At 42.8% G+C, this 26,338-nt stretch overlaps 1 protein-coding gene across 3 annotated transcripts; it reads left to right on the top strand.

Annotated features, from left to right (window-relative positions):
* Nucleotides 1–1,287: 1,287 nt before the first annotated feature.
* Nucleotides 1,288–23,925, top strand: KIF11 (kinesin family member 11). Of its 3 annotated transcripts, none has more exons than XM_072131008.1 (23): nucleotides 1,288–1,678; nucleotides 5,739–5,828; nucleotides 6,236–6,368; nucleotides 7,494–7,591; nucleotides 9,174–9,252; nucleotides 9,338–9,523; nucleotides 9,614–9,738; nucleotides 10,552–10,642; nucleotides 12,671–12,913; nucleotides 13,991–14,086; nucleotides 14,781–14,869; nucleotides 14,952–15,039; nucleotides 15,169–15,357; nucleotides 18,323–18,530; nucleotides 19,309–19,481; nucleotides 19,843–19,968; nucleotides 20,167–20,325; nucleotides 20,918–21,045; nucleotides 21,120–21,399; nucleotides 21,842–22,064; nucleotides 22,173–22,327; nucleotides 22,905–23,012; nucleotides 23,484–23,925. In XM_072131008.1, the coding sequence occupies exons 2-23, from the start codon at nucleotides 5,755–5,757 to the stop codon at nucleotides 23,610–23,612; spliced, it is 3,180 nt and encodes a 1,059-aa protein (XP_071987109.1). In that variant the 5' UTR covers nucleotides 1,288–1,678; nucleotides 5,739–5,754; the 3' UTR covers nucleotides 23,613–23,925. The 3 variants fall into 3 exon arrangements, with proteins under 3 accessions (XP_071987109.1, XP_071987108.1, XP_071987107.1); XM_072131007.1 differs by lacking the exon at nucleotides 1,288–1,678 and adding an exon at nucleotides 1,697–1,718; XM_072131006.1 differs by lacking the exon at nucleotides 1,288–1,678 and adding an exon at nucleotides 2,737–2,810.
* Nucleotides 23,926–26,338: the final 2,413 nt, after the last annotated feature.

The following is a 26,338-nucleotide window of genomic DNA, read 5'->3' as shown; positions in this document are numbered from 1 at the left end:
CTGGAAACACCCAGAGCCAGGGCTATGGAATTGGTAAGCCAAACTTCCAACTTCGACTCTCCCTAATTCCCTAACATTGACAGTTCCACAGTCTTTGGTGGAGGAGCTTCACTGCTGAGCATGTACATAAAGTGCAACATTCATCACAACTGAAAGCCTAGAAGAAGGATTCACAACCCGTGTCAATGGGCCACAGGCAGCCTGTCAAACCATTGCAGTTCACACCCTGCTGACAGTCCAATGAGCACTTCCATAACTGATGGAAGTGTTTATTAGTGCAGAAGGACGAGCAGTAAGTACAGCTGAGAAGTCCTCACTGCTCCGGGGTTCTTTCCTGACACTCCACTTTGTGTGCTGACACTGGGTTAAGGACACAGAGCAGAATGGCCCCAGGTAGAGAACCTAGGAGTGGCAAGTACTTATCAGCTGTACTGTACTGCTCCCGGCTCTGAATGTAGTATGTGGTTTCTGGGGTGATAGCTATTGCTGTACTGTGGCATTTATCATTTCTGGAATGGCATTTTGGTTTTGCTGGCGCAACCACAGTGTTTGTTACTGATGCGGCCCCTTAAAGTCAAGCGGTACAACAATATTGTCCCTGGACTAATAAATGTTGTTCACCCCTGGAATACGGAATAAAACAGACATTTAAAGGGAATGTCATAATTTTTATGATTTATTATATGTTTATATGGAGTTGGGGTCAGTCCATTTTATCTCAACTCCAACTCCACCAAAATTGTCAGCTCTCAGCATCACCTCTGACTCTCTGCCATCTCTGTACACAGCAGAGACTAGTAGGCGCATTGTCATCAGCACAACGCACCAGCTGGCCACTACTACTCACAAAAGGGGTAGAGAAGGAGGTAGGACTGCTGCAAGGGAACGAGGAAAGATGAGTATTTAGTTAATATTTATGCAACAAAAGAGGGGCCATAATGAGAGAGAGTAGAGAAGGGGGGCATAATAAGAGGGGGAGCAGAGAGAAGGGGCACAGTAACAGAGGGAGCAGAGAAGGGGAAAAAAATAAGAGGTGGAGGGGTAGAAAATGGGTAGAAAAGGGGCCATGATAGGAGGATGTAGCCTACAGGGTATAGAAGAAAAGTCGATAATGAGCGCAATGTGGGGATGTCTTCATGCTGACAGATACCGTGGACACGTGCCACTGGAAAAACAAGCCCTGATGTAACGTAAGAGATATAACAGTTATGGTCTATGGAAAGCAGGGGGTGAATACACCTACTATTACTGGTACATATCCTGCAGTGTATGGAGACCCTATTACTACCAGCTGATCACACACTTCTGCGCGGCTCTGTCCACGCCTCCTGGTATCCAGGAACCAATCACAATAACCCGGTAGGCGGCACCTCACCAATGTCGTCGTCTTCTAAAATAAAAAGCCACTGTAGTTTTAAACACGACCACGTGGTACACAGACCGTCCAATCCGTAACGACGTGTCACCCGCGCGACCAATCCGCGTCAGTTGTCACCGTCCTGGCAAATCGGCGTCTAGAAAGCGGCTCAGCAACCAATCCAGGTCATCGGGTGTTTACTGAAGTCTCATTGGCTGGTTCAATCGGAAGCGCCATTTTCAAATATTTTTCAGTGTAAGAAGAGAGGCATCGGCTGTGCGCGCTGTAACGTCTCCTCCAGGTCCGGGCAGCCGCGAGCAGGTACGAGCAAAACCTCTGTATAGCGCCGCAGGATGGCGGGGTCCGTAATTGCTCATACGTTATTCTCCAGGGGCTGCGCTCTGTGCATTGACCCTTCCCACAGTTACATCCGTATTGTCAGCGCTGCTCGTATCGGCTGCTACATCACTGTGTGGAGTTTTGGGTTTGGTAGAAAATGAGTCTTGAATTTTTAGTTGTAGATAGTGAAGATATTTAATCAATAACTTATAATTGATGTCACATGTATAGATTTGCATCAGGCTGGTTATTATGTATCTTTGGCCTTCAGTGTTACTTTGGGCTTGTTCAGATGGTGCAGATTTTTAAAACCGTTTTTAGTTTACAATCTCAACATGTAAATTTTTAATACAAAAATACATCTGGTTTGTTTGTGGTGAGTTCTGTGGGGTAAATCTGTGCATCTAATCCTGTAAAATCTGAGGGTCCGGCTTGGATTTTGGCAGTGGAGCTTTATTAGCTTGGGGCGTACCTCCATGCATGACATGTCTGCTTTAGTAACCGCATGTGTTCCACATACACATCTCTGTATTTGTCCATCTTACAGGCTGTGTAGTTCCTAGTGATGTAACTAGCCTCTAAAGGGATTGCAGGAACGTCACGTATAAAGGTCTTAAAGAAAAGCTACCATTTAATTTTATCTATTATGAACCAAACATTGAGAATGCTGTAGCTACAATGATGCAGAAACATATCTTGTTTAATCCCTGTGCTGAGTAGTTTTGCTGAAATAGCAATTATACAATTCAGGACCTTGGGAAAGCTTGGTGCCTACATAAACACATTTACACACGGATCTTGCTGAACTGTGCAGACAGAACTAATCAACCTGAGATGAATCACTCATACACTGCAGCTGGAAATGGTGCAGCGATTGATTAATTCTGCCTGTCAGGTATAACAGTGACTTACAGCGTCTTTGCAACAGTGCATAACTAATATGAGAGAATCGCCAGGCAAAGGAGCAAGACAGCTTCATTATCATAATTTTATAATTGATTTTTTTTTTTTTTTCAGCAAAACCACTCGGCTCAGGGATTAAACAGTGTTTCTGCATCAGTGTAGCTACAACATTCCCAAGATATGTTTGGTTCGTAATGCATCAAATTAAAAGGTAGATTTCCTTTAAATGGTACCTACAATCTGCATTATCTTGGCTCTGATTGTTGCTTCCTGTGACCTCAACAGGAAGCGATGATTCATTGCCGTGACAGCCAAAGACCACTTGTAATTTCTGAAGATCTGTTTTAATGTGCTGGTGGCACATTGTAACAGAGCTTGTGCAGAATTCCTATAAACTACTATACTGTAGTATGGCAGTACATGGTAGCATCAGTTAGACAATCTAAGGTTAAAGTTCCCTAGTGGAGGAATTAAAAATGGTAAAATAAAATTCTCTAGAACTCCTATAAATGTAACTCGTAACCACGTTGGGAATCGCCACGTCCCAAAAGTCTGGATCAATATTGATAACTATTCCTGGCAGTGAACACTGTAACTGAAAATTGGCGCCTAAATGTCCAAAATATCTGTTATTTTGCAACTCTTAAAAATTGAAATAAAGTGACCAAGTGCTATCATTGTGAATTGTCACGTCCTTCAACAAATGACAATTTACGGAGCTCCGTATGGCAAAGATATTGGTGTCGGAATGTGGCAAAAAGGAGATTTTTTTTTTTTTCTTCCAGTGCAAAAGGTCTTCATTTTTTAAACCTATATAAATTCAGAATCCCCCCTCCCTAATCACACCGCTCCAAAACAGAAAGGGGAGGTGTCAATTGGAGCGCATCCCAAAAGCCCCCAAAAAATCAAAGCCCAAAAGAAAATGGCGCAAATTTGCTTTTTTGTAAAAAAAATAAGTCCATATAAACATGTACATGTACAGACATGTAAAAATGGTAGTCATGGATTTTTAAAGGGGAGGAATAAATAGAAACAGAAAAGGGCATCGCCAGAAAGGGTTAAAATGCCTTATGGTAAAATGTTATATGCTCCATAATCCATAGGGGAGTGGGCCTATCAACAGTACTACAGGCAGTCCCCGGGTTACATACAAGATAGGGTCTGGAGGTTTGTTCTTAAGTTGAATTTGTATGTAAGTCGAAACTGTATATTTTATAATGGAAGTTCTAGACAATTTTTTTTCTTTTGCCCCAGTGACAATTGGAGTTTCAAAATTTTTGTTGTAATTGGACCAAGAATTATCAATAAAGCTTCATTACAGACATCTTACAGCTGATCATTGCAGTCTGGGACTATAGTAAAGCATCCAGAGAGCTTCACCAGAGGTCACAGTGGGCAGAGGGGTCCGTCTGTAACTATGGGTTGTCTGTAAGTCGGGTGTCCTTAAGTAGGGGACCGCCTGTATAGGAGTTTCTATGGCGTGTGTTACCTATCTAGGATCCATCCTGCAGCTTTAGGTGGACCCAGCCTTTTTTGTGTGTTTTTGCATTTTAATTTTTCGCTCCCCACCTTCAAAGATCCATAACTTATTTTCCCATGTAAAGAGCGGTGTGAGGGCTTGTTTTCTGTGTAACAAATTGCACTTGTGCCTTTTTCTTGTGGGCTTGGATTTTGCGCCTTTCACCCTGGCCCCAAATGACATGTCATGTTCTTTGGGTTGTTACAATCACGGGGATACCAAATTTGTATAGGTTTTATGTTTACATACACTTACAAAAAAAAATTCTTCATTTTGCCATCTGGCGCTAATAACTTTTTCATGCTTTGGTTTACATAGCTGTGGGAGGTGTCATTTTTTTTTTTTGGCGACTTTTGACAATGTTTTCAATGCTACCGTTTTAGGACTGTACGCCCTTTTGATTGAATTTTTAATATTTTTGGCAATTTTTACTTTGGGTGCTATTTTCTGTTAAGAGATTAAAGGGGTTATCCGGGTTTAAATTTTTTTTTTATGGCCGGGCTGGGGAGGGCTATTGAAACATAATAAACATGTACTTACCTCCTCCGGTGCTGCCGATGTCCCGCGCCGCGGCCCGTCTTCTCCGTGCGCCGGTTTCATTACAACGGCGCACAGGGAGCTTCCGGCCGGACGGATGCTTCCATGCGCACCATCTCCCAGCGCTTACAACGCTGAGAGATAGGGACGGATGGGAGGAGCCGTCCACAAGGCGGACCGGAAGCTCCCTGTGCGCGGCTTCCGTGCCCCTGTTTGTTTACAGGGGCACGGAACGAAATGACCGCGGCGCGGGACATCGGCAGCGCCGTAGGAGGTAAGTCCATGTTTATTATGTTTAACTATCCCTCCCCAGCCCGGCCATAAAAAAAAAAAAATTAAACCTGGATAACCCCTTTAAAGCACCGGGGAGGGGGGGGGACACTATACTATTTTGATCAGACATTTTGGGACGTGACGATGCCCCACATGTTTATGATTTTTACTGTTTTATTTGTCAGTTCTAGGGAAAGGGGGGTGAGTTGAATTTCTATATATTTTTTTTAATCTAACTTTTTTAATTTTTTTTTTTCTGTTTTTCAGACCCCCTAGGGTACTTTTTACCCTAGGTTGTCTGATCCTACCATATACGGCCATTCTACAGTATGGCAGTATACGGGGATTTTGCACATCCTGTATTGCAATGTGAGGCCTAAAACATGCCAGCCTCAGGTCTTCCTGTGACCCGAGGCTGTCATGGCAATGGATCGCCGCTCCCTGATGACATTATGTGGAACGACTATCCAAGCCAGGATGGCGGCGCCGTCGACTCTTTAATATCAGCTGGTGCTGGTACCAAATGCGGGTATAAATGTTGGCTGTAATATGCAGCAAACACTTACCGGCTATGGAGAGGGCTCAACCCGTGAGCCGTCTCCAAGCAGCTGATGCGTGACGTACAGATATGCCACGCATTGGTAAGGGGTTAACCCTTTAAATATGTTACAGCTGCTTCCAGTTTCACTTCTGTGACGGGCGACACATGTGATGTAAACAATCCCTTTATTACATGTCCAGTGTATAATAGAAAATACAGAAACTTCTGTGCATTTGGTAGGAAGTAAAATGTGTGTTCTCAACCCACAGTAACTTCTCAGCGACTATGTCCTCACAATCTTCCATCATGTACAAGAAGGAAGACAAGGGAAAGAACATCCAGGTGGTTGTAAGATGCAGGTATGTACTATGTCTACATGTGATACAGGGTTCCTACAAGAAGAAGCTACTTGCAGAAGAATCTACAGAAAGTATTTCTTCTGTTCTGGATTCACAGCTCGTTGGGCTTAGTCTGTGTTCACATGATGCATTTGCATAGCGTTTTGGAACACATTGCAAACCCATCGTGTTTTGTGTGACTTGCCTTTTCAAGGCAATACCTTATTCCTTCCTGTGAGTGCAGGTAGTTGTTTGCTCTCTTAAGTGGTATTCCTGTGTTTCCTTGTATGAATGCATTAGAACTGTACTTGGTATCCGCAGTTTGGAGCGGTGACAGTGGATCCACTGCAGACAGGATTCAATAGATGTCTGATAGTCTTATGTTATGAATAAAATATGCAGCATATAACATCTGGTTTTCCTGGTAGACCCTTCAATCAGATGGAGCGGAAGGCGAGTTCTCATTCGGTGTTAGAATTTGACCCTCAACGTAAAGAAGTTTCTGTTAGGACCGGTGGAATAAATGACAAACTGGGAAAGAAAAACTATACGTTTGATATGGTGCGTGGCCGTATGTCTCAATATTAATTGCTCATTTACTTTTCTACCATCTCTATGTAAATCAAATCTACCGAAAAACTCTGGTTCTTCTCTTTTCACATATTGGGCTCTATAAAGGAAACTCATGATAAACCAGGGGCACTTAGTGATGGATCTAGGCACATGATTCTGCTAAGCTTATATTTGTTAAACTTGGCTTCCTTCCTTCTAAAATCAACAATTCTCCTAATGAGCCAGAAAGAGCCCCTCCATTCTGCAAAACAGAGGGGCTCTGGTGACATGAAACCGCTGGAAAACTACTACTTTCTTTATTGTGGGAAGTGTAATGAAATGTGTCCCAATGCTGGAACAGCTGATTACACTTCCAGCAATGAGGAAAATCACTTTTAAAGCTGGAACCGCAAGGTAACGTGAAAACGCATGCGTCATAGGGCTGTTTCACATTACTGAGAGATCAGGGTCGTGCCAAGTGCAGTGCCACAGACTGATCATTATGGTGGGGGTTGAACTTTGTGCATTATGTTGATATGATGCATGGAGTACTTATTTCCTTGACGTGTAGCAGAGCCGACTTGTCGGAGTTCAATCCCCACCATAGTGATCGGTCCGTGCCACAGCACTGATCAGAGTCATGTGAAACAGCCTTTCCATTGATGTGTCAGGACACCACGTGTGCATAACCCCCGAGGATGCAAGGATTTGTTGTTTCTGTTTCGGGTGAGGTTGATTTTCTGTATCATAACTTTAATGATTCTGGATGTGAATTTAATGGGGTGTACCAGGATTTTTCTATATTGATAAAAGAGCTTTAGACCCAGGGAAACTTGTGTGACTATAAGGCAGCGTTCACATGTGGCATTTACATTGGGTTATAAAACACAATACAGCTGAGGAAAGGAGATTTGCCTAATTACATTGCGTTTTGTAAAGGCAAATGTTAAATGTATGTTAACAAAGTGCTAGCGGTAACACAAAGCATGCTTTAACATTGCGTTAACAGCAATGTCAATGGGCAAATCTCCTCTTCTCAGCTGTTGTATTGGGTTTCAAAATGCACTGTAAATGCCCTCTGTGAGCGCAGCCTAAAACTTGTTACTAATATGCTTTTTGCCTTTTTTACTTCAGGTATTTGGCCCTACAGCCAAACAAATTGAGGTGTACAGAAGCGTTGTATGTCCCATCTTGGATGAGGTGATAATGGGCTATAACTGCACCATTTTTGCGTGAGTATATTTTCTATCATATTTTGTTTTCCTATAAAGCACGATTTTGGGCCCTTTTAAAGTAAATTTCTAATTTCACATTCTGATATTGATCTCCACAATTTTCTATATCTCTGCTTGCTGTCGTACAACAGGAAGCTTCAATGTTTTCTTCCAGTGGATGGAAACCTGTACAAGGTTGTGTGATGTCACACAGGTCCACGACTCATTTCAATAATCAGAGCTGTGTGATACTAATGAGACGTGCACCTGTGTCACATCACATGACCATGTACAAGTTTCCTTCCACTGGACTTGAACAATGAAGCTTCCTATAGAATGATCGCAAGCCACAGGAAACCAGAAGTATATTGGTAAATGATGTAACTTCCACACTTGTATATTCCATAAATGTGCACTAACACTTACAGTAGGAGTCCTCTCATGTTTTTGGAGATATATATATATCTGTATCTTTTAATGGGACAATGCTGAATATGACTTTGATACAATGTCATCAGTGTAAAGCTTGTATAAGGCCCCTTCCAGATGAATGTTTTAATACGGATGTGTGCTACCTTTACCGTTTCGGTATGACAGGACTGTACCGTTGGTAGGAAAAAAAAGATAGGGCATGCTCTATCTTCTGCTGTATGTATGGTTGTCTCCCTATGGAGAGGGGAGGAGTGAGGAGCACTCGCCCCTCCCGTTCTCCATTTGGTGGTATGCTGTGCACAGGTAACAGGCACGTAGCATGCATTCGCCTGAAAGGAGAATAACCGTGTAATTTTGATGTGTCCTTGAAATAACTGTAGACACAGCCATGAACAAATTGTTCCCAGCACCCAACTTTGTGTAAGGAGGGGATAATCTTCTGCTTTGGTATATCACAGTACATTTTGGCTTTCCACATCTGCCAGCACTCGTACAACCCCGAACCATGATGCTTCCTCCACCATGCTATACTGTAGACAGGATGTACTTTCCTTGTGCCCCTCATCTGGTTGCTGCCTAACATGACTGTAACCTATTCGGCAATGCTGGTGCTTTTGAGTGGAACCTGTTTTGTTAAAGGATATCTACCACCAGGATGAAGGACTGGAGCCCCCTTTGGGTCATTTGTATATAGTCCTTCATCCTGGTGGCAGATGCCCTTTAAAGACACCAGCCGATGGGGCTTCTGAAGTGACCCTCCTCCTGCAGCCTCTAAACTTGACTCTCCTCATATGAAAATGAGGTGAGAAGTCACATTTGACTGACTTTGGGGTAGACTTTTTTTTTTTTTTTTATTACAAGTAAACGGGTGTAATTTTTGAATAAGGATTCTAGAAAAGTTATTCCATACCCAACCTTAGGAAGGCTGGTATTTTACTGGGTGACAGATCCTATACAAATTGCTGCAAGGTCTTGGCCACCTCCCAGTGGAGCTAATTCTAATCTCCAATCTAGTCGGATGCCACGTAAAAGCCGTGGTTGCCAAAACACTGATGATGCAGTCCAGTTAACTTGTCTCTTGCCGCTTTTCATAAACCTCATGGTCTATAACGTTGTTCATTCCTACAGAATGATCTCCATTTATCTCCTACTGCCTTGTGTCTTTCAGCTATGGTCAGACTGGTACAGGGAAAACTTTCACAATGGAGGGCGAAAGATCGACTGACGAGGAGTTTACTTGGGAACAGGTATTTTCTCTTCTATTTTGTGTGGTTACTTTGCACTTATGTTTGACATATTTTAATCCTTTCCTTAAAATGTTCTCGTGCACAGGACCCACTGGCCGGTATTATTCCTCGCACCCTCCACCAGATATTTGAAAAACTTTCTGAGAACGGCACCGAATTCTCTGTGAAAGTCTCTCTGCTGGAAATCTACAATGAGGAACTGTTTGACCTTCTAAGTCCTTCGCCTGATGTAAGCGAGAGGCTGCAGATGTTTGATGATCCCCGCAACAAAGTGAGTGACGAGGGTGACCTAATACTCGGGGTAATCTTGTAGTTGTCCTCATATACAGAGATGGGAATGTGATATGTACTTGTCTCCTAGAGAGGCGTAATAATTAAGGGCTTGGAGGAAGTGACCGTACACAACAAGGATGAAGTTTATCATATATTAGAAAGGGGAGCAGCAAAGAGGACGACTGCATCCACTCTAATGAATGCCTACTCCAGGTATGTAGCTTATATTGGTCTGTAAAATATTAAGGTTTTATTCTGTGTTTTGAAAACCCTTATTACAATGGAAGTCTGGTTACGATTGGTTATCTCCTATCCACGCGATATTCGGTGATGAAAACCTCATAGCAAGAGAACAGGGGTCCACTGTACCCATACAGTGCTCAAAGCTGCATATCAATGGTGCTGGTGTAAGTAGCCAAGGATTGCTCTCCACTGTCTCCATCAGTGGGTGAGAGCGTCTCGTGACCAGCTTCTCTATTCATTTGGGGGGGTACAATGGATCCAGTTTGTTATCCATAGGCCACTCTTCTCTTGGCTTCAAAATGCTGTCAAGAAATGGAATCAACCCAAAGCCTAGTGAGGAATAAGACTGTTTTCCCCTCTGCTGGCTCTGGCTCCAATTCTCAGCCGGTGGGTGAAGAACTAGTGGCTCTTATTACCCCCCCCCCTCCCTCCTGATAGACTGCTCTGTCCTTCTAGCAAACATTGGGGGAGATGTAGAATTCTGTGCTAGACAGATTGATGGAGTAATTTGCACCTGAAATACTGTGCACCACATTTATTGAAGGCTTGAGGTAATTGAAAAAGTTATTCACTTGAGGTCTGCCGCTCCACCCATTCCCCGAATTGCCTGGCAGTCCCATTCTCTTAAACGATGGGGGTCCTAACTGTCTGGTCCCTCACTCATCAGGAAGTTGCCCCCTATCCTCTGGACTGGGGGTAACTTCCTGAGTTGGGACAACCCCTTTAAGGCTTTCCACTGAAATGGCAGCTCCCAGCATTTTATATTTTGTTTTCTCTCCACAGTCGATCTCATTCCGTGTTTTCAATTACCATTCACATGAAAGAAACTACTATTGATGGAGAAGAGCTGGTCAAAATTGGGAAGCTAAACCTGGTAACTTTTTTTTACACAATTGTCTTATTAACCCCTTAAGGGTTTTTCGGCTAATTTCTCGCTCTTTAACTTCAAAAATCCATAACTTTTTCATTTTTACGTGTACAGACCTGTGTGAGGGCTTATTTTGTGCGTAACAAATTTTACTTTCCCGTAATGTTATTTATTTTAACATGCCGTGTACTGCGAAGCTGAAAAAAAATTCCAAATGTGGAAAAATTAAAAAAAAAAAAAAAACGCACGTACGTCACGTTCTTGTGGGCTCAGTTTTTACGACTTTCACTCTTCGCTCCAAATAACGCGCCTACTTTATTCTTTGGTTCGGTGCGATCGCGGTGATACCAAATTTATATAGGTTTTATTGTGTTTTAATACATTTTCAAAAATTAAACGAATGTGTACAAAAAAGAAAAAAAAAATTTTGCCATCTTCTGACGCTAATAACTTTTTCATACTTTGGCGCACGGAGATGTGTGAGGGGTCTTTTTTTGCGAAATGAGGCGATGTTTTCATTGCTACCATTTTGAGGTCTGTGCGACATTTTGATCATTTTTTTATTTCATTTTTTTATGTTATGTAAAAGTCGCATTTCGGACATTTGGGCGCCATTTCCCGCCTCGGAGGTCACCGCCGGCTGTAACCGTTTTTATATTTTGATAGATCGGGCATTTTGGGACGCAGCGATACCTAATATGTCCGTGATTTTTACTGTTTGTTATGTTTTATATCCGTTCTAGGGAAAGGGGGGTGATTTAGAATTTTTAATATTTTATTAATTTTTTTTTATTTTTTAAACTTTTTTTTTTTTTTTTTTTTTTCACTATTTTTTAGACCATCTAGGGTACATTAACCCTAGATGGTCAGATCGCTCCTACCATATACTGCAATACTACAGTATTGCAATATATGGCATTTTTGCAGGTCATACATTACAATGAGGCACTGGCTCATTGTAACGAACCTGCATAAACCATGTAGCCTCGTATCAAAAGACCCGAGGCTACCATGGTAACCGATCGCCGCCCCCCGATGACGTTCGGGGGCGTGGTGATCGAAAAAAAAGATGGCGGCGCCCGCGCGCAGCCGTCTTTTAAACGCCGCCGGCGACTTTGCTGGCGGCGTTTAGAGGGTTAATAGCCGCGATCGGTGCAAGCACCGACCGCGGTTATTAGCGGTGGGGGTTTTGTGCAAAATGCAAAAAACCCCACCCCTGTATGAAGAGGACTCGGCCCGTGAGCCCTCTTCATACATCCCTTATACCTCTGCGCCGTAGAGCTACGGCGCAGAGCGTTAAGGGGTTAAAGGACTGGATTTCAGATTATTGTAAGCTGCCCCCTATCCACTGGATAAGGGATTACCGTTAAATGCGAATCCAGCGGCTTGTACCTCTAATAAATATGTTGCTGGAGTCCTGGGTTCAAGTCCCATCCAGGTCAACATCTGCAAAGAGTTTGTATGCTCTCTCTGTGATTGCGTCGGTTTCCTCCCACACTCAAAAACATAAAGGTAGGTTGATTAGATTGTGAGCTCCATGGGTAAAGGGACTGATTTGGCAAGCTCTGTGTAATCTGTATGTGCTATATAAATAAAGGAATTATTATTAAACAGAGCTGCTTGTCCTACATATTTGGCTGTTCAGTTTCCTTGTATGGTACTGCCAGAGAAGCCATACAGTACAAGCCAAGCTCCTGCAGTCCTATAATGAGGAATGTAACACTTGCTCTTATTTAGGATCACTGGGGCCCCTGCTTTTGTGATCACTTGTATCGGAATACCCTTAAGCTCTGAAGTCCTTTACACTATATACTTGCATAGCAGCGCCATAATGGCACTAGATATGCAGATAAGTAGCTGTATTAAGGTTGGTGTGCTAAGTGGTAGTCTTGCTTCTAGGACCTATCACACTCCAGTTTGAGGATATCATTACTCCTGTTCATTATAAGTTTAGATGGCGTATGTACGGGTCTGTAGGCCTCATCCACATGATGGTGCTGGAAGCTTATGACCTTGTACTATATTACCTTTCAGGTGGATTTGGCCGGCAGTGAGAACATAGGTCGTTCCGGAGCAGTGGATAAGAGAGCCCGAGAAGCCGGGAACATTAACCAGTCTCTCTTGACTTTGGGCAGAGTCATCACGGCTCTGGTAGAGAGGGCTCCGCACATCCCATACAGGGAGTCCAAGCTAACCAGGATCCTGCAGGACTCTCTAGGAGGAAGGACGAAAACCTCCATTATCGCTACAGTCTCTCCAGCCTCCATTAATTTGGAGGTAGGTTTTGATCTATTGTACCTCTCTTCCCTTCTTTACAGACGTTTCTACTTGGTCACATTTATAGTTGGTTTGTATAATTCCAATTAACCACCACCTTGTTAGTGGTACCTACCCATAAGTGCACTACCTTGGTCACCATTAATCTTCTACTCGATGGTAATTCAAGAAAGGGGCTGGGGTTCGTAAAAGATCTGAGGCACGTGCTTGACGGTACTAGTGATATGAAGCTGGTGAAAAAAATGGGAGAGTTTATCAGATTGTTGTCCTTCCAGTAGACCCAGACCACCATGTGTCCTCCTCCAGCCACATGTTCACCTTGTGTAGTTTCACACAGATCTTATCTTCTTTGTTCCATCATCCCCCTCAAGTACTTCAGTAGTTCTATATGAAGTACCCCTAAAAGTACTCGTAACACACTAATCGGGCTCCTTAATCTATAAATCTCCTTCCCCAGCAGAACCCCGTTTTGTATTGTGTGATCTCAGTAAATATCCTGTGGATATTTCATACATACTATACATAGGAAGGGCCCCCCTCACTGTAAAATCAGAAATAGATAAAACTTAATACTCACCCCCCTTCCCCATTGCTCTTGATAAGTCTTTGTGGTATGCAGGACAAGGCGTGATTTCAGTGGTGCCTCCTGGAGCAGGAGGTGTAATGCAGTTATTACTGTGCCTTCTCCAGGGCTGCTAGTATAACGTCATGGGGCTAACTAGCACCTATCTGTTTGCACAGTCATGGAGGGAAGGCTTTCAATCACTGTGGTGAAGTGAAGCTGCTGGTCCTAGCAGATCACATTTGAGGTTTTGTGGGTAAAAATCTGCTCCACTTCTCTCTAAAAACATTGTAGATGGTGTCCTATCTGCAGGCGACCTGCTCAGCTCCAGCTGCTCTACAACATACAGCCTGCAGTACATGGTGTACAATTTGCTCCTCTCTGCCTGCTCTATAAAGTGCTACCTTCAGCTTACCACCACCCAGAGACCCTTTACAATCAACACACACCGGTCACTGGCATTTACATGGCTGGATATTGTCATTTATCGTTGCTTTACCTATTTCCTTGAACAGGAAACTGTCAGCACTTTGGACTATGCAAACCGCGCCAAGAGTATCATGAATAAACCGGAGGTGAATCAGAAACTTACCAAGCGCGCTCTGATCAAGGTAAATAAAGTATTAACTAGATTGGCCTAAATGTTGTTTGGGGGGTGGGGGGCTGCCTTTTTTTTTTTTTTTTTCTTCCTGGTTCCAGCAAAAAACTACACTATAGTAAGCAGCTCCTAGTGCTACAACAGACACCGCAGTGTTACAATGTTACCTTCATCAGAAAGCTCCGATATCGCCAGCAGACACTGCCACGCTGTACAATGGAAAACGCCGGACCGCGCTGTAAGCAGTCTGGCATATTCATGAGGAGCGGGATTAGGTGGTGATTGCCGCATGAAGCTCAACAGTCACTGCCGGCCTATGGGGTAGGAGGGGCGGTCCGGGGGTGAAGCAGTGCCTCGGACCACCCCCTCATGAATACTCCTGACCACTTGCAGTTGTAGCACTAGGAGCTGCTTACTATAGTAGTAAGTGCAGTTTTTAGAGGTGACAGGTCCTCTTTAACCCTTATCCTTTGGATTAGGGAGAAGTCTCTTATGGCACCACCCAAAGTGTTATATAAAGGTATACTGACAGCCCCTAGTTACAGATGGACCTCCCTGACCCCTGTGACCTCTGGTGCAGCTCTCTGGATGTTACTTTAGTCCCAGGCTGCACTAATCAGCTGTAAAGTGTCTGTAATGAAGATTTATTAATAATCCTTGTTTTAATGATTGCACAAAATTTTGAAAATCCTCTCGGTACTTTATAGGAATACACTGAAGAGATTGAGCGCTTGAAGAGGGACCTTGCCGCAGCCAGAGAGAAGAACGGCGTCTACCTCTCCAGTGAGAACTATGAGTAAGTGTAGCTGATTAGAGAGAACTGGTGATATGGGTAGAATTCGGGACGTTCCTGCACTCACTGCTTTCTGTATGTACAGGCAGCTACAGGGAAAAATAGTGAGTCAAGAAGAGCAGATCACAGAATATATAGAGAAAATCACTGCTCTGGAGGAGGAGCTGAAAAGGGTGAGAATATTCTTATTGGTTTACAACTGTATATAGGATCTAGAATCTGAGGTCTTATCTGTTTAATGATAAAGTAGTAAAGGGTTTTTGTATTATTTGGTCATTTTCTATTACCTCTTCTCTCGGCAGATCATGGATCTGTTCTCTGAGAATAAGAAGGAACTGGAGGAGACTTCCACTGTGTTACAGTACAAGGCAAAGGAGCTGGAGGAAACCCATAAGAATCTGCAGGAATCTAAACTCCAGCTGGCTCAGGAGGAGTATATAACATCCGCATTACAGACCACCGAGAAGAGACTTCACAGCACGGCGCATAAGGTAACGCTCCATCCACTCTGGCAATCTTCTCATTTTCACATGAAAATTGTATAAGGAGGAATCTGGTTGAGATAGGGGGGTTCATAGTAGTGATTCATTGAATCTCTGCACAGCGAGCACTACAGATGAGCCAAAAGTGCTTTGCTGGATTCCTCTCTAGGAAAGTATAAAGGATTGGAGCTGTTGTAATTTGTAATCCAGGCCTCCTCCCTTCTAAAACTATGCTAATTAGCCTGAAGGTGTTACCAGAGCCCCTCCGTCCTGTAGCTACACAGGCTTCTACACTGTCCCCTCCCTCTGCCTGATGTAATCACACACGGGGGTGCTGTTACACTGTGCAGGAGCACTTCCCTATGCTGACTGTTTGCTGAAAGTGTTGAGGTAGCAAGTGGGGGATAGTGTAAAAGCATGTGAAGTTACAGCATGGAGAGGTTCTGGAAATCCCCCGAGCCTTTCAGGTACATTAGCACCATTTTTAACGATTTATTTAAGAAGGAAGGAGGCCCTGGATTTAAGAAGAATTGCCCCTGGTCTATCAGGATGGATTTTGGTGGTATGTTAGATTTCACCCTGTCATCCTAAAAAAACTAAAGTAAGCGGCTCCAAGTGCTACCCCATTATTAGCAGTGTTAAACTGATAGCTTTATTAGAATTAGGTTCTGATAAATCTAGCAAACACTGCAGCGCCATAACCTGAGAACGGCGGACCGAGCTTACAGCTTAGGTGCTGCAAATTCCCCGGAATGCCTTTCCCATGCCATAGGCCGGCGGTGACTGCCAGGCTTCATGTTGCAGTCGTCCCCTCCTCAGGCTGCCCCCTTGTGATGTACCGCTGTAAGCTCAGACCGGCGTTCTGATGGTATGGCTCTACAATGTTTGCTCGCTTTATCAGAAGGTTCCGATAAAGCTATCAGTTTAAGGCTACATACACTCAAACGTATGAGGGACGTATATACGGCGTAGGTCCTCTTTAAGGGTAAAATGGGTCTTTGGCTATGCTGATGTGGGAGGACCCATCTGATCATCATGACCTAATGTCTAATATTTAGGAAGTTCCTTTTTAGAAAGTCATCAGTAATTCAAATACCTTGGTGTAATGATATCACCGAACCCCAGGGATTATATTGAGGATAACATAGTGCCCTTAATGAATAACTGTAGGAATAAGATTAACACGTGGTGTAAACTCCCTTTATCCATGATAGGTAGGGGTAATTTAATAAAAATGGTGCTTATGCCCCAGCTGCTCTATATCCTTCATAATACGCCCGTATGGATACCATTTAGGGTATTTTATAATATACAGAGTATGTTCCGCGAATTGCTCTGGAAGAAAGGACATCCTAGGATCAAAATCGAAACCTTGCAGAGAGCCAAGGATAATGGAGGTCTGGCTATCCCGAACCCATGGGTTTATTTTTTAGCAGCACAGGCACAACATTTAAGAGGTTGGGAACAGGGTGGAGATGGTTCGGGACCCAGCGGGAGATTACTGGCAGCTATAACTGGCATGACACCGCCAATAGCGGCAGTAGAAGTGGGAAGTACAGGAACAAAAGGGGGACTGAGATGCCCGACTCTGGTTCTTATGTCAAAGACATGGTCCAAGATTAAGGATATGATGGGAGTTCAGGGTCATAGTGAATATTTCCCTATATGGCATAATCCCCGGCTCCCTGAGATTCTCAAATTAGAGGGTTTCTTGCCGTGGGAGGGTAAAGGAATATGCTTTATGCAGCAATTACTAGATGGGGATAATCTCAAATCCTTTGAACAATTGAGGGAAACCTTTAATCTGCCACACGCAATTTTATAAATTTTTGCAATTGAGGCATGCATATGAGAAAACGGTCAAAGATGGTATGCTTCAACTGTCACAGTACACTAAAGTTGATAGTGGGAAGGGGCCCGAATAGGGGAATTATATCTAATATTTATTCTAGTCTCCTGGGAGAATACTTGAAAGGACATCCCCTTACGATAAGAGAAGTGGGAAGCAGAGGTAGGGGGAATCTCAGATTCCCAATGGGAAGAAATCTTAGAGGGGACACCATTATTATCTCCATCAGAGGCCCAAAGATTGTCTCAAATTTACCTCCTGCATAGGGTGTACAAGACACCAAGCCTACTTCATAGGATAGGGGTACGACCTGACTCTTGCTGCCCTAGATGTTCGTCTCCAGATGCCAGGCTATTGCATATGCTATGGGAGTGTAAGGAACTAGAGGAATTTTGGAAACAAGTTCTACATGTAATTCGGAAAGTGCTATCAGTGGACCTAGAGCCGGCTTATTGCTTATTGGGATTGCTTATTGGGATTGATCGAAAATGATAACATAGAAGGGATCACTAGGCTATGTATACAAAAGTTATTATATATGGCACGCAAGTCCATAGCGGCTCGATGGATCCAGACTTCGGCACCCACGATACAGGAATTTATAAGTAAGGTTAACAGTATAATTAGATTGGAATGGGGGTTGTATTTGAAAAGAAAATGCCCCAAAAAATTTGATAAACTATGGGGAAGATGGTTGAACACGACTGAACTTCCGAATAGGGCCTTGATAGATTTACGTAATAGCTCTCAATACCAATTGATGACTGTGACTGTCTGAGATATTTATAACTATTTCTTAAAGGGAAAATAACTATTGTAGGTACTTGTCTGTGGGATGTAGAACTCCCTGCTCTCATAGCGTGACCTGTGTAGAGTGCCCAATTGGTCCTTAGGCATAATTGATAAATGTGGTCTTTATCTGCTGTAGGGAATGTGGGTGGGGGAGGACGGTGTGGGTTGTTTTCATGTTTTTGGTCCTTTGTGTAACAGTATGTTTGTAAAGTGTTGTAAAAAAACAAAAAATACAATAAATGTTTTGATCAAAAAAAAAAGTCATCAGTATTTTAAGGCCTATACGGACAGGAGGGAAGCTTTCTGAAAATCTGACTGTTCAATGTCTTTCAGTTGCTGAGTACCGTTAAGGAAACCACGAAGGACGTGTCCGGTCTCCATGCCAAACTGGATCGCAAGGCGGCTGTAGAACAGCACAATGCCCAGGTCCATGGCGACTTTGCAGAGGAAATGGATCAAATGTTTAGCACGATTCAAAGATCGATGGATGAATACAGTTCAAAGCAGCAGGGGAAGCTGGATGTCTATACCACCTCTATTAGTAAGTAGTCATGTATATGATCTGTGGACGAGTTTCATTCATTAACTCCTTAACCACATGTGACTTAAAAGTATGACGCAGTGCCATTAAGGAGGTTTAAATAACAGTCACGGGCTGAGCTTCCTTCGTACAATACCGTGTGTTTGCCGCATTATGAAGCGAACACCCACAGGTAACGCCAGTGATCAATGCCAACACAAACTGTGGTTAGTAACCCATTTAATTGGCGCCAAAATGTGGTTGCTGCGATCTATTCATTCCTTGATGTAATCGGGGAGCAACAAACCTTTCCCATGACAGCCCGGATGCCGAATTACAGATCTAGGAATCTGCTACAGACGGGTGAAGTATGAATACATAATTGCCGTCGGGATATAGCGAAACAAATTATTTTATCTCCATAAATTTAGTATCACTGTGATTGTACCACCAGAGAATAAAATAGGTGTCATTTGGAGCGAACGGTGAAAGCTGTTAAAACGGCCAGATAGAAACTGGTGCAAATGCATATTCTCGTCAATTTACCAGCAACTTAGAATTTTTTTCCTGCTTCTTATGACTATTTAATATTCCATTCCATGTCCTAGGAAGGACAATTTTTTTATGCAGAAAACAAGTCCTCATACAGCTCTATACACAATATAATGAAGTTATGGATTTTTAAAGGAGAGGAGCAAAAAATGGAAAAGGGCTGCAGCATTAAGGGGTTAAAGCGTCCCCCCTAACTCAAATTAGGGTGAGCAGGGGTTTGCTAAAAACCTGGATATTCTTCTTGCAGATGACCACCTCTCTGACAGCTCTTCAGCTCTCAGGGCCACGGCTGCCGCAATCTCCACATCCTTTATCACGGTTCAAGACATTGTTTCCAGTCAGGTCACTCAAAGCCTTGATTTAATAATGAAGCAGGAAGATCTGTCTAGTCAAGCAAAGACTACGCTGCAGAAAGTAATGGTAGGTACCTGTGGGTGTGCAAGAAGAAATGTCTTCATGGCACAGATTGTATTGGTGCATCTAACCAACTCGCCCACCATAATATATTGAAATGCAAAGCTGTAGGTAGGGAAGACTTTTGTGCTTTACGATTAACCCCCTGTTAAAGTGTTTGGTAGGAACGGATGGACTGACACATGGGCCCTGCACTAATTTGCTAATATCAGCAGAGTGTATGGAGATTGTTCTGTAATTTTAGTTTATTTCCCATTTATTGATATAGGAGCTGAGCTTCTGTCCAGAGCCATCTCCTTCATGTTCCAGTCTAGTAACTGATGTCATTCTGCACCACTATGCCAATCTATGTAATCTCTCTTGGCAGGAGGAGCACCGCCTCGCTCTGCAGACAGCCCTGGCATCGGATCTCCTACCAGTCCTTACTTCCGTTTTAGATCTGAATTCTCGGATGCGCCAAAGCATGATGAATCTCTCTGCTGTTGCTGACAAGGTACATGACAAATGTAGTGTTTTCCATGTAGTAACATCACTACTGTAGTTGAAAAACAAAATACAATGGGCTGTTCTCTTTAAAGGTGATCTATCTATCACAGCTTTCTCTTACACATATTTATATGCATGCAGATGTTTGACTCCATTACTAGGGATCCTGATGCGCAGCAGTGTAATATCATGTGTCTGTGCACAGGTCACTTCTCAAAAAGAAGAAATGAACAGGTTCTTCACGGAACACTCCAGGACACTGCACCAGTTGCGTCTGGATTCCATCTCTGCTCTTTCCAATACCCAGGCGGAGTCTGAGAGTCTGATGGAACAGCTGAAGGCGGCCCAGGCTCTTCAATTGCAGGTAGTAATGTTATGTCAGCACAAGTCACAGGACGGGAGTCCTTTCATCCTTTGGCATGTTTGGCAGCCAACCTGCAGCGCCGGCATTGTAACTGCAAGGACAACCGTCCAGTGCAGTCCGTGGGATCAGATAAATGTGCAGGGCTTTTTTTTTTTTCTTTTTTTTTAAATAGCTGGGGTACATCTGATCACCTATGAAAGGGTGTACAAATGACACCTAAGATTAAGGGAGACTGAGCCACCCAATATTTAGCCCCTTACCACAGTTTATTCATGTGAGGTCCATAAAGAATGAACTACAAGTCTGCATTGCTTGACCAACGCTTTATTTGTGTCTATGGATATAGAGGGACAGCTGTATCCTGCAGCCTCAAAATGGTAAGTCTAGTGCGGGTCAAGCATGTGCACTTACATTTATTCTGTTATTTGGGGGGGGGGGGGGCTTTCTGCACCTTGTATTTTGAAATTCACAGGCACCAAACAAACTTATCTACAAGTTTATTTTGGGCCACAACCCCTTCAGAAGTGGAGTCATTTGTTTGGGAACTGTACATAAAAGGGATAAACTGCTACTAATTATTTCTTTATTTTAGGGAATGAACAATCTCATCAGTGCGCTGCATAGCCAAGTGAATCAAACAAATCAAAGCTTTGATGGTCTTTATGTTAAAGCAGGAAGTATCAAGAATTCTGCCAGTCAATTTCAGCAAAACCTAGACAAGTAAGTTCTTCGTGCAAGAGATGAACGGGGCAGTAGTGACCTGGTAACTTTAACCACTCGCATTCTTCTTCCAGTGTTACATCGGAGGCCATCGAACTTGCCTCAAGTCATCACAAGTTGTTTGTAGACCAGAGTGGGGATGTAGCCAGCGAGATCCAGCAAGCGTCAGAATCAGAACTAAACACCATCAATAACTCCAACAACCTGTGTGAGAAGCTCAACAGTAATATCGCTGCCTTCTCTCAGGAAATGGAGAGCTGGACCGAGACCACCAGGAACAAGATGCTTTCTATTATGGAAGAGCAAGATGCCTCCTTACAGCTGGCTAGAACACAGCTTCAAAGCTTCCACAAGGTAGAACCCTACATTACCCCCCCCCCCCCATTATAACATGACATATAACAGATATATAACAGTCATTGAGTCACAATCTGAATCGCCTCTGAGCTGCAGTTCCTCAGTACAACTGCTATATAGTTTACAGAAATGATGAAGAGATTTGTGCCATGATTTCTGTCCATGGTACAGTTTCTAAGAAATTCCCATTTTGATCCATATGCTAATGAGGGATTTGGTACACCCAGTGTGTGTCTTCCTCCTGGACCTATGCACACTCTACATCAGATAAGCAGGAGACTTATCTGATGTAGGGTGGCACTGAACGAGAGAGGGAAGTGATTTATCTTGTGCATCATCTTCCTCGGTAGCCTGTAATAATGAAGGTGTCTTGGAAATCATTATACAGAAAGATGGTTGCATGTTGAATTGATTTTGTATTTTACATTGTATTTTCCAGGGTATGGAAGACAGCTGCTCCACCTCAGTGACACAGCTTACAGACCTGGTGGATCAGCAGAAACTTGCTGAGGAGCGAGCCTTGTCCAGTCTGGTGGAACAGGTCAAACATGGTAAGGACCTGGTCACAGAGCAGCAGCTGGAGCTTCAAGAGCAAACAAGAGCCGGCTTGAATAAAGTCAACTCCTACCTCAAGGAGCAACTCCGAAATGACATCCCAACAGGTGAACTGCCAGGGAGTGAACGTTCTTTGGTTCCTATAGGTGGCTGCTAACGCTGCGTTCTATCGGGCTGTATACAAAGGGTTTCACGTATTGCTTTTTTTGTTGCAGGTACCACTCCTCAAAGGAGGGAATATTCTTACCCCTCTTCTCTCATTAAGACTCACCCAAGAGACCACCTTCTCGAACAGTTCAAAAAGCAGCAAGAACAGTTTCAAGAGGCAGTCAGCAGTGTGATTTCCATATCCGAGGAGCCCGTGGACCAGGTGGGCAAACCTGGGGGAGTCCATAGTCATGTGGCATTTTGGGGGACGCGTGGCTCATGAATAAAATGCAAACCTGATCCTTAGAGGGTTTGGCCATAGGTTATAAACATAGCTGCTTTCTGACAAAAACAGCTCCTCATTAGGCCATGGGTAGTCTTGTAGCAATGCAACTAAGCTCCATTCATCTCTATACAGATGAGCGACTGTACCGGCAAAAAGCATAGTCGGGAGTGGCGCTGTTTTTAGAAGAAAGGTTTGCAATCTTGGACAACCCTTTTAAAGGAGATGTTTTGTGCACTGATCATGAAGCAACTGGGCAGAGGGGTGGATTGTCCAGTTAACATTTCTGTTCAATACTTGGGAAACCAGTGTTTGGCGGGAAACTGATTATCCAGAGAAGGAAGATGTAATACTTACAAGACCTCTGTTGGCAGCCATTAAAGTGAATCAGTACAACTTGTTGTTCTGGTACCCCTTTACTTCCCCCTATGAGAGATTTTACTTTTAACTAAATTAAATCTGCTCCCAAAATCTTTAAAATAATCTCATGGTTTATGGGTTTTTTTTTTTTTGTCAGGATTCGCTGGAAGATGAGCCGGTGGTTAATGACAGCATCATGAGTGAGAAATCCATCATCGATGTCAATGTCCTTTGTCAGGAAAATGGTGGTGTCCCCTTCTTCCAGGTAAAAAGTTGTTTTCTAAACTGCCAGTGACTGTGTGATATACACACTTTTTTTCATTCTCTTTGAATAATTTGCAGTCTGGGATTTATGGGGCTTAATGGGTTTTTTTTTTTTTTTGGGACACCATTACAAAAATTGTTGTAGATCAGCCCCCACTTTGTTAGTGGTGCACATCTACTGTAACATGGCTTCTGTCCATGTGCCTTCTTCTCACCAAGCCCATAAATGTTCCACGATTTCAAAGTTTGTTACCATACCTGATCTGATTCCATATTGGTCCAAAGGAGCCCTCCAATCTTTATTCATTAACTTTTGTGGGCCTAACATCCGCACCTCCCCGTTATTGCAGACCCCATTACCCTGACAAGTACCTTGCACTGTCCTATCTTTACATGTTGATTTGTTGGGAGTGGAGTTATTTGAATAAATGGGTTTTATAATGTATAAATTTTTATTTTCATCTAAAAACAGCAAAAGAAAGGTCTCAAAAAAGAAAAGGAAAACAAAGCAAATACAACGATCCTGGACCGGTCAAAACTTTCGGAAGAAGTGGAGCCCTCCCTCCCCAAATCCAAATTGCCGCTGAGAATCCAGAACTAAACGACGCTCCTCCTCTAAACCATCTCCTGCCTCATTCACAACATTTCTTTAAATGTTTATTCTTTTTAAAGCTTTTTTTTTTTGTCTCTGGTGGTTTTAAAACCTCTTTTCATTGTCTGTCTTTTTAAATGTTCACTTGTTCATTCACTGTTGGCAGCTGGAACAACCCGCATATTTTTTTTAAGTTTTTTTTTCTTTGTTTTGTTGTTCTCTCGTCAAATAAAACATTTTTTTTTTTTTTTTCATTTTTACAATTTAAAATATATATCTGTATATTTATAAATGTTGGCTTATCATAAATATATAAAATTGCCCTGATATTTTGTAATCACTGACTGTATGCGTGTGTGTATACACATAAGAAATAATGAACTTTCTGTAGATTTATTAGCCCCCCCCCCCCCCCCCCCATTATTAATGTAAAGGGGGCATCTGCTGTGGACTGGGGGGCTGTCTATATACTGAGTGGGCACATGCAGTAGAGTAGGGTCCTGTCATAAGAGTCTAGCTTGTCACGGCTTCAAGGACATCTACCACCAGGATGAAGGACTGTATGCAAAGGAGCCAGCAGCCCATCAGGTTCATTTGCATATTTGCATACAGTCCTTCATCCTGGTGGTAGATGTCCTTTAAGAATGTTTTGGTTAACATTTGTGTACACAATTTTTTTTTTATTTTTTTTTAATGTATCAATGTGTGAACAATGGTGGGGGGCCCACAAAGATTTGCTTATTAAAGTTGTCCCATTGCTGAAAGCTAGTTAGAAAAGTTCTTTGCATTCTGGCTTGTGACCAGTAGATGGCAGCGTTCTTTCTTTACCGGAATGGAAATTATGATAACGATCTTGTCAGTAACTGGCCAATTAACACTCTGTTAATGCTACATTAGTGGGTTCTTAATACAATAAGGATAAACTTTGTGCATGGTGTGTGATCTAATTAAAGGCTCCCTGCGGGGTTATAATTAGTTGTGTTGTAGATGGTCACGTAGCCCTTTATGCTCTACATAGACATTGTTTTAAGGGGGTTTTCCACAATAATACCTTGAGTGGTTAGGTGTCAAGTTATCACCACTAATCATGAAAAGCGGGATTACATCTTCCCCATTTTGATGAGATGAATATTGATGCTAAAGATGGCGCTGCTCCATGTACTCCCTTTAGGACTATCTGAAAATGGGGAAGAATTTAAGTATATTAATCTTTGACGCTCATTTACATACGTAGTGTATCGATCCAAGGCTGTTAAGCTCACAGAGCATTGTCATCATTAAAGGGAGTCTACCAACAGTTTGAACCATACAAAGCTTCAGAATTATAGGCTAGGCTCTGGAAGGATGTGTGATTTATTAGTAGCAGAAGGACTGTGGAAAATGCATTTATATTCCAGGATTGTAGCTGGACTTTGAGAACAGAAGAGTTCTAGTGAAAAAGTTTCTATAAAGTTGACTGTGCAGTGAATGTCAGTACAGGCAGACTTTATTATTCAATTCATTTAGGCAATTGCATCTTCATTTCCATAATTTTCTGGAAAAATACTTAATATTCCTAGCAGACAAGGTGATGCCACTGCCCTGCTGAAAGCTACAAATGCTGTGGCGGGTACATCCATATATGGCAGATGATGGCGCTTCCTGTGGCAAGGCTGCCTCCATTAACTAACAATGGCCACGGATAGACAGTTTTCTGACAACTATGTTTTGAATGGGACAATAAAACTTGGGAACACCCTGCACACTCCAAAACCAAACTGCACACAATTGGTCTGTCAAATTTACTATAACCTGCTGAAAAATACTGGTGTAGGTTATATCTGAAATCTCAAATTTCTATACTGGTGCATGAGTGATGCCCCAGAATTATTAGGAGGTCGGAACCTCTACCATGAAAATCCATCATAATAAAGCAGAGGCACTTACTTATAGATGCAGGTGCTGTGACTGTGTTAGGCCTCTTCCACACTAGCGTTGCGTTTCACGTCAGGGTGCAATGCGTGAAAAACTGACGTTTTTGGCTGCGTTTTTGTTCCATTTTTCCTTGGAGTAATTAGCGGTTTTGCGTTTTTCACGCGCGCGTTGTTAGCGCTTTTTTGCGTTTTCGGTGCATTTTTCACGCGCGATTCAATGGGAGACTCGAGCATTTTTCAAAGGGACCATGGTTTGGGATTAAAATGTGTTATTTAATTGAAAAATAATGTCTTCTGATAAGTTGCAAACATCTGCGATCTATTCTTCACTGTTCCGCGCGTATATTATCTCCCGACAATTTAGCAGATGTGAAGAATAGAATAAAAACATTGAACACAGTGAACACAGGATCATTTAAGAGCAGAACACAGTGCAGAATAGATTACAGATGTTCGGCACATCTGCTTACTTGTCGGGAGATACGCGCGGAACGGCGCGAACAAAATAGCATGTGAAGAACAATATATATGTGTGTGAAGAACACATTGCAGATGTTTAAATACATCTGCAATGTGTTCTTCACACATAAATATTGTTCTTCACATGCTATTTTGGGCGCACCGTTCCGTGCGCATCTCCCGACAAGTAAGCAGATGTGCCGAACATCTGTAATCTATTCTGCACTGTGTTCTGCACTGTGTTTTTCTCTTAAATGATCCTGTGTTCACTGTTTTTATTCTATTCTGCACTGTTCTTCATTGTGTTTTTTTAATTAAATGCTCGATCGCGAGCAGGGGAAATACTGTTATTCTGGTCACCTA

This window comes from Engystomops pustulosus, chromosome 11 (assembly GCF_040894005.1).
Source record: "Engystomops pustulosus chromosome 11, aEngPut4.maternal, whole genome shotgun sequence".
Classification (NCBI taxonomy): domain Eukaryota; kingdom Metazoa; phylum Chordata; class Amphibia; order Anura; family Leptodactylidae; genus Engystomops; species Engystomops pustulosus.
The sequence above is the reverse complement of the archived record's forward strand: the minus strand, read 5'-3'. Positions and strand labels throughout refer to the sequence as shown.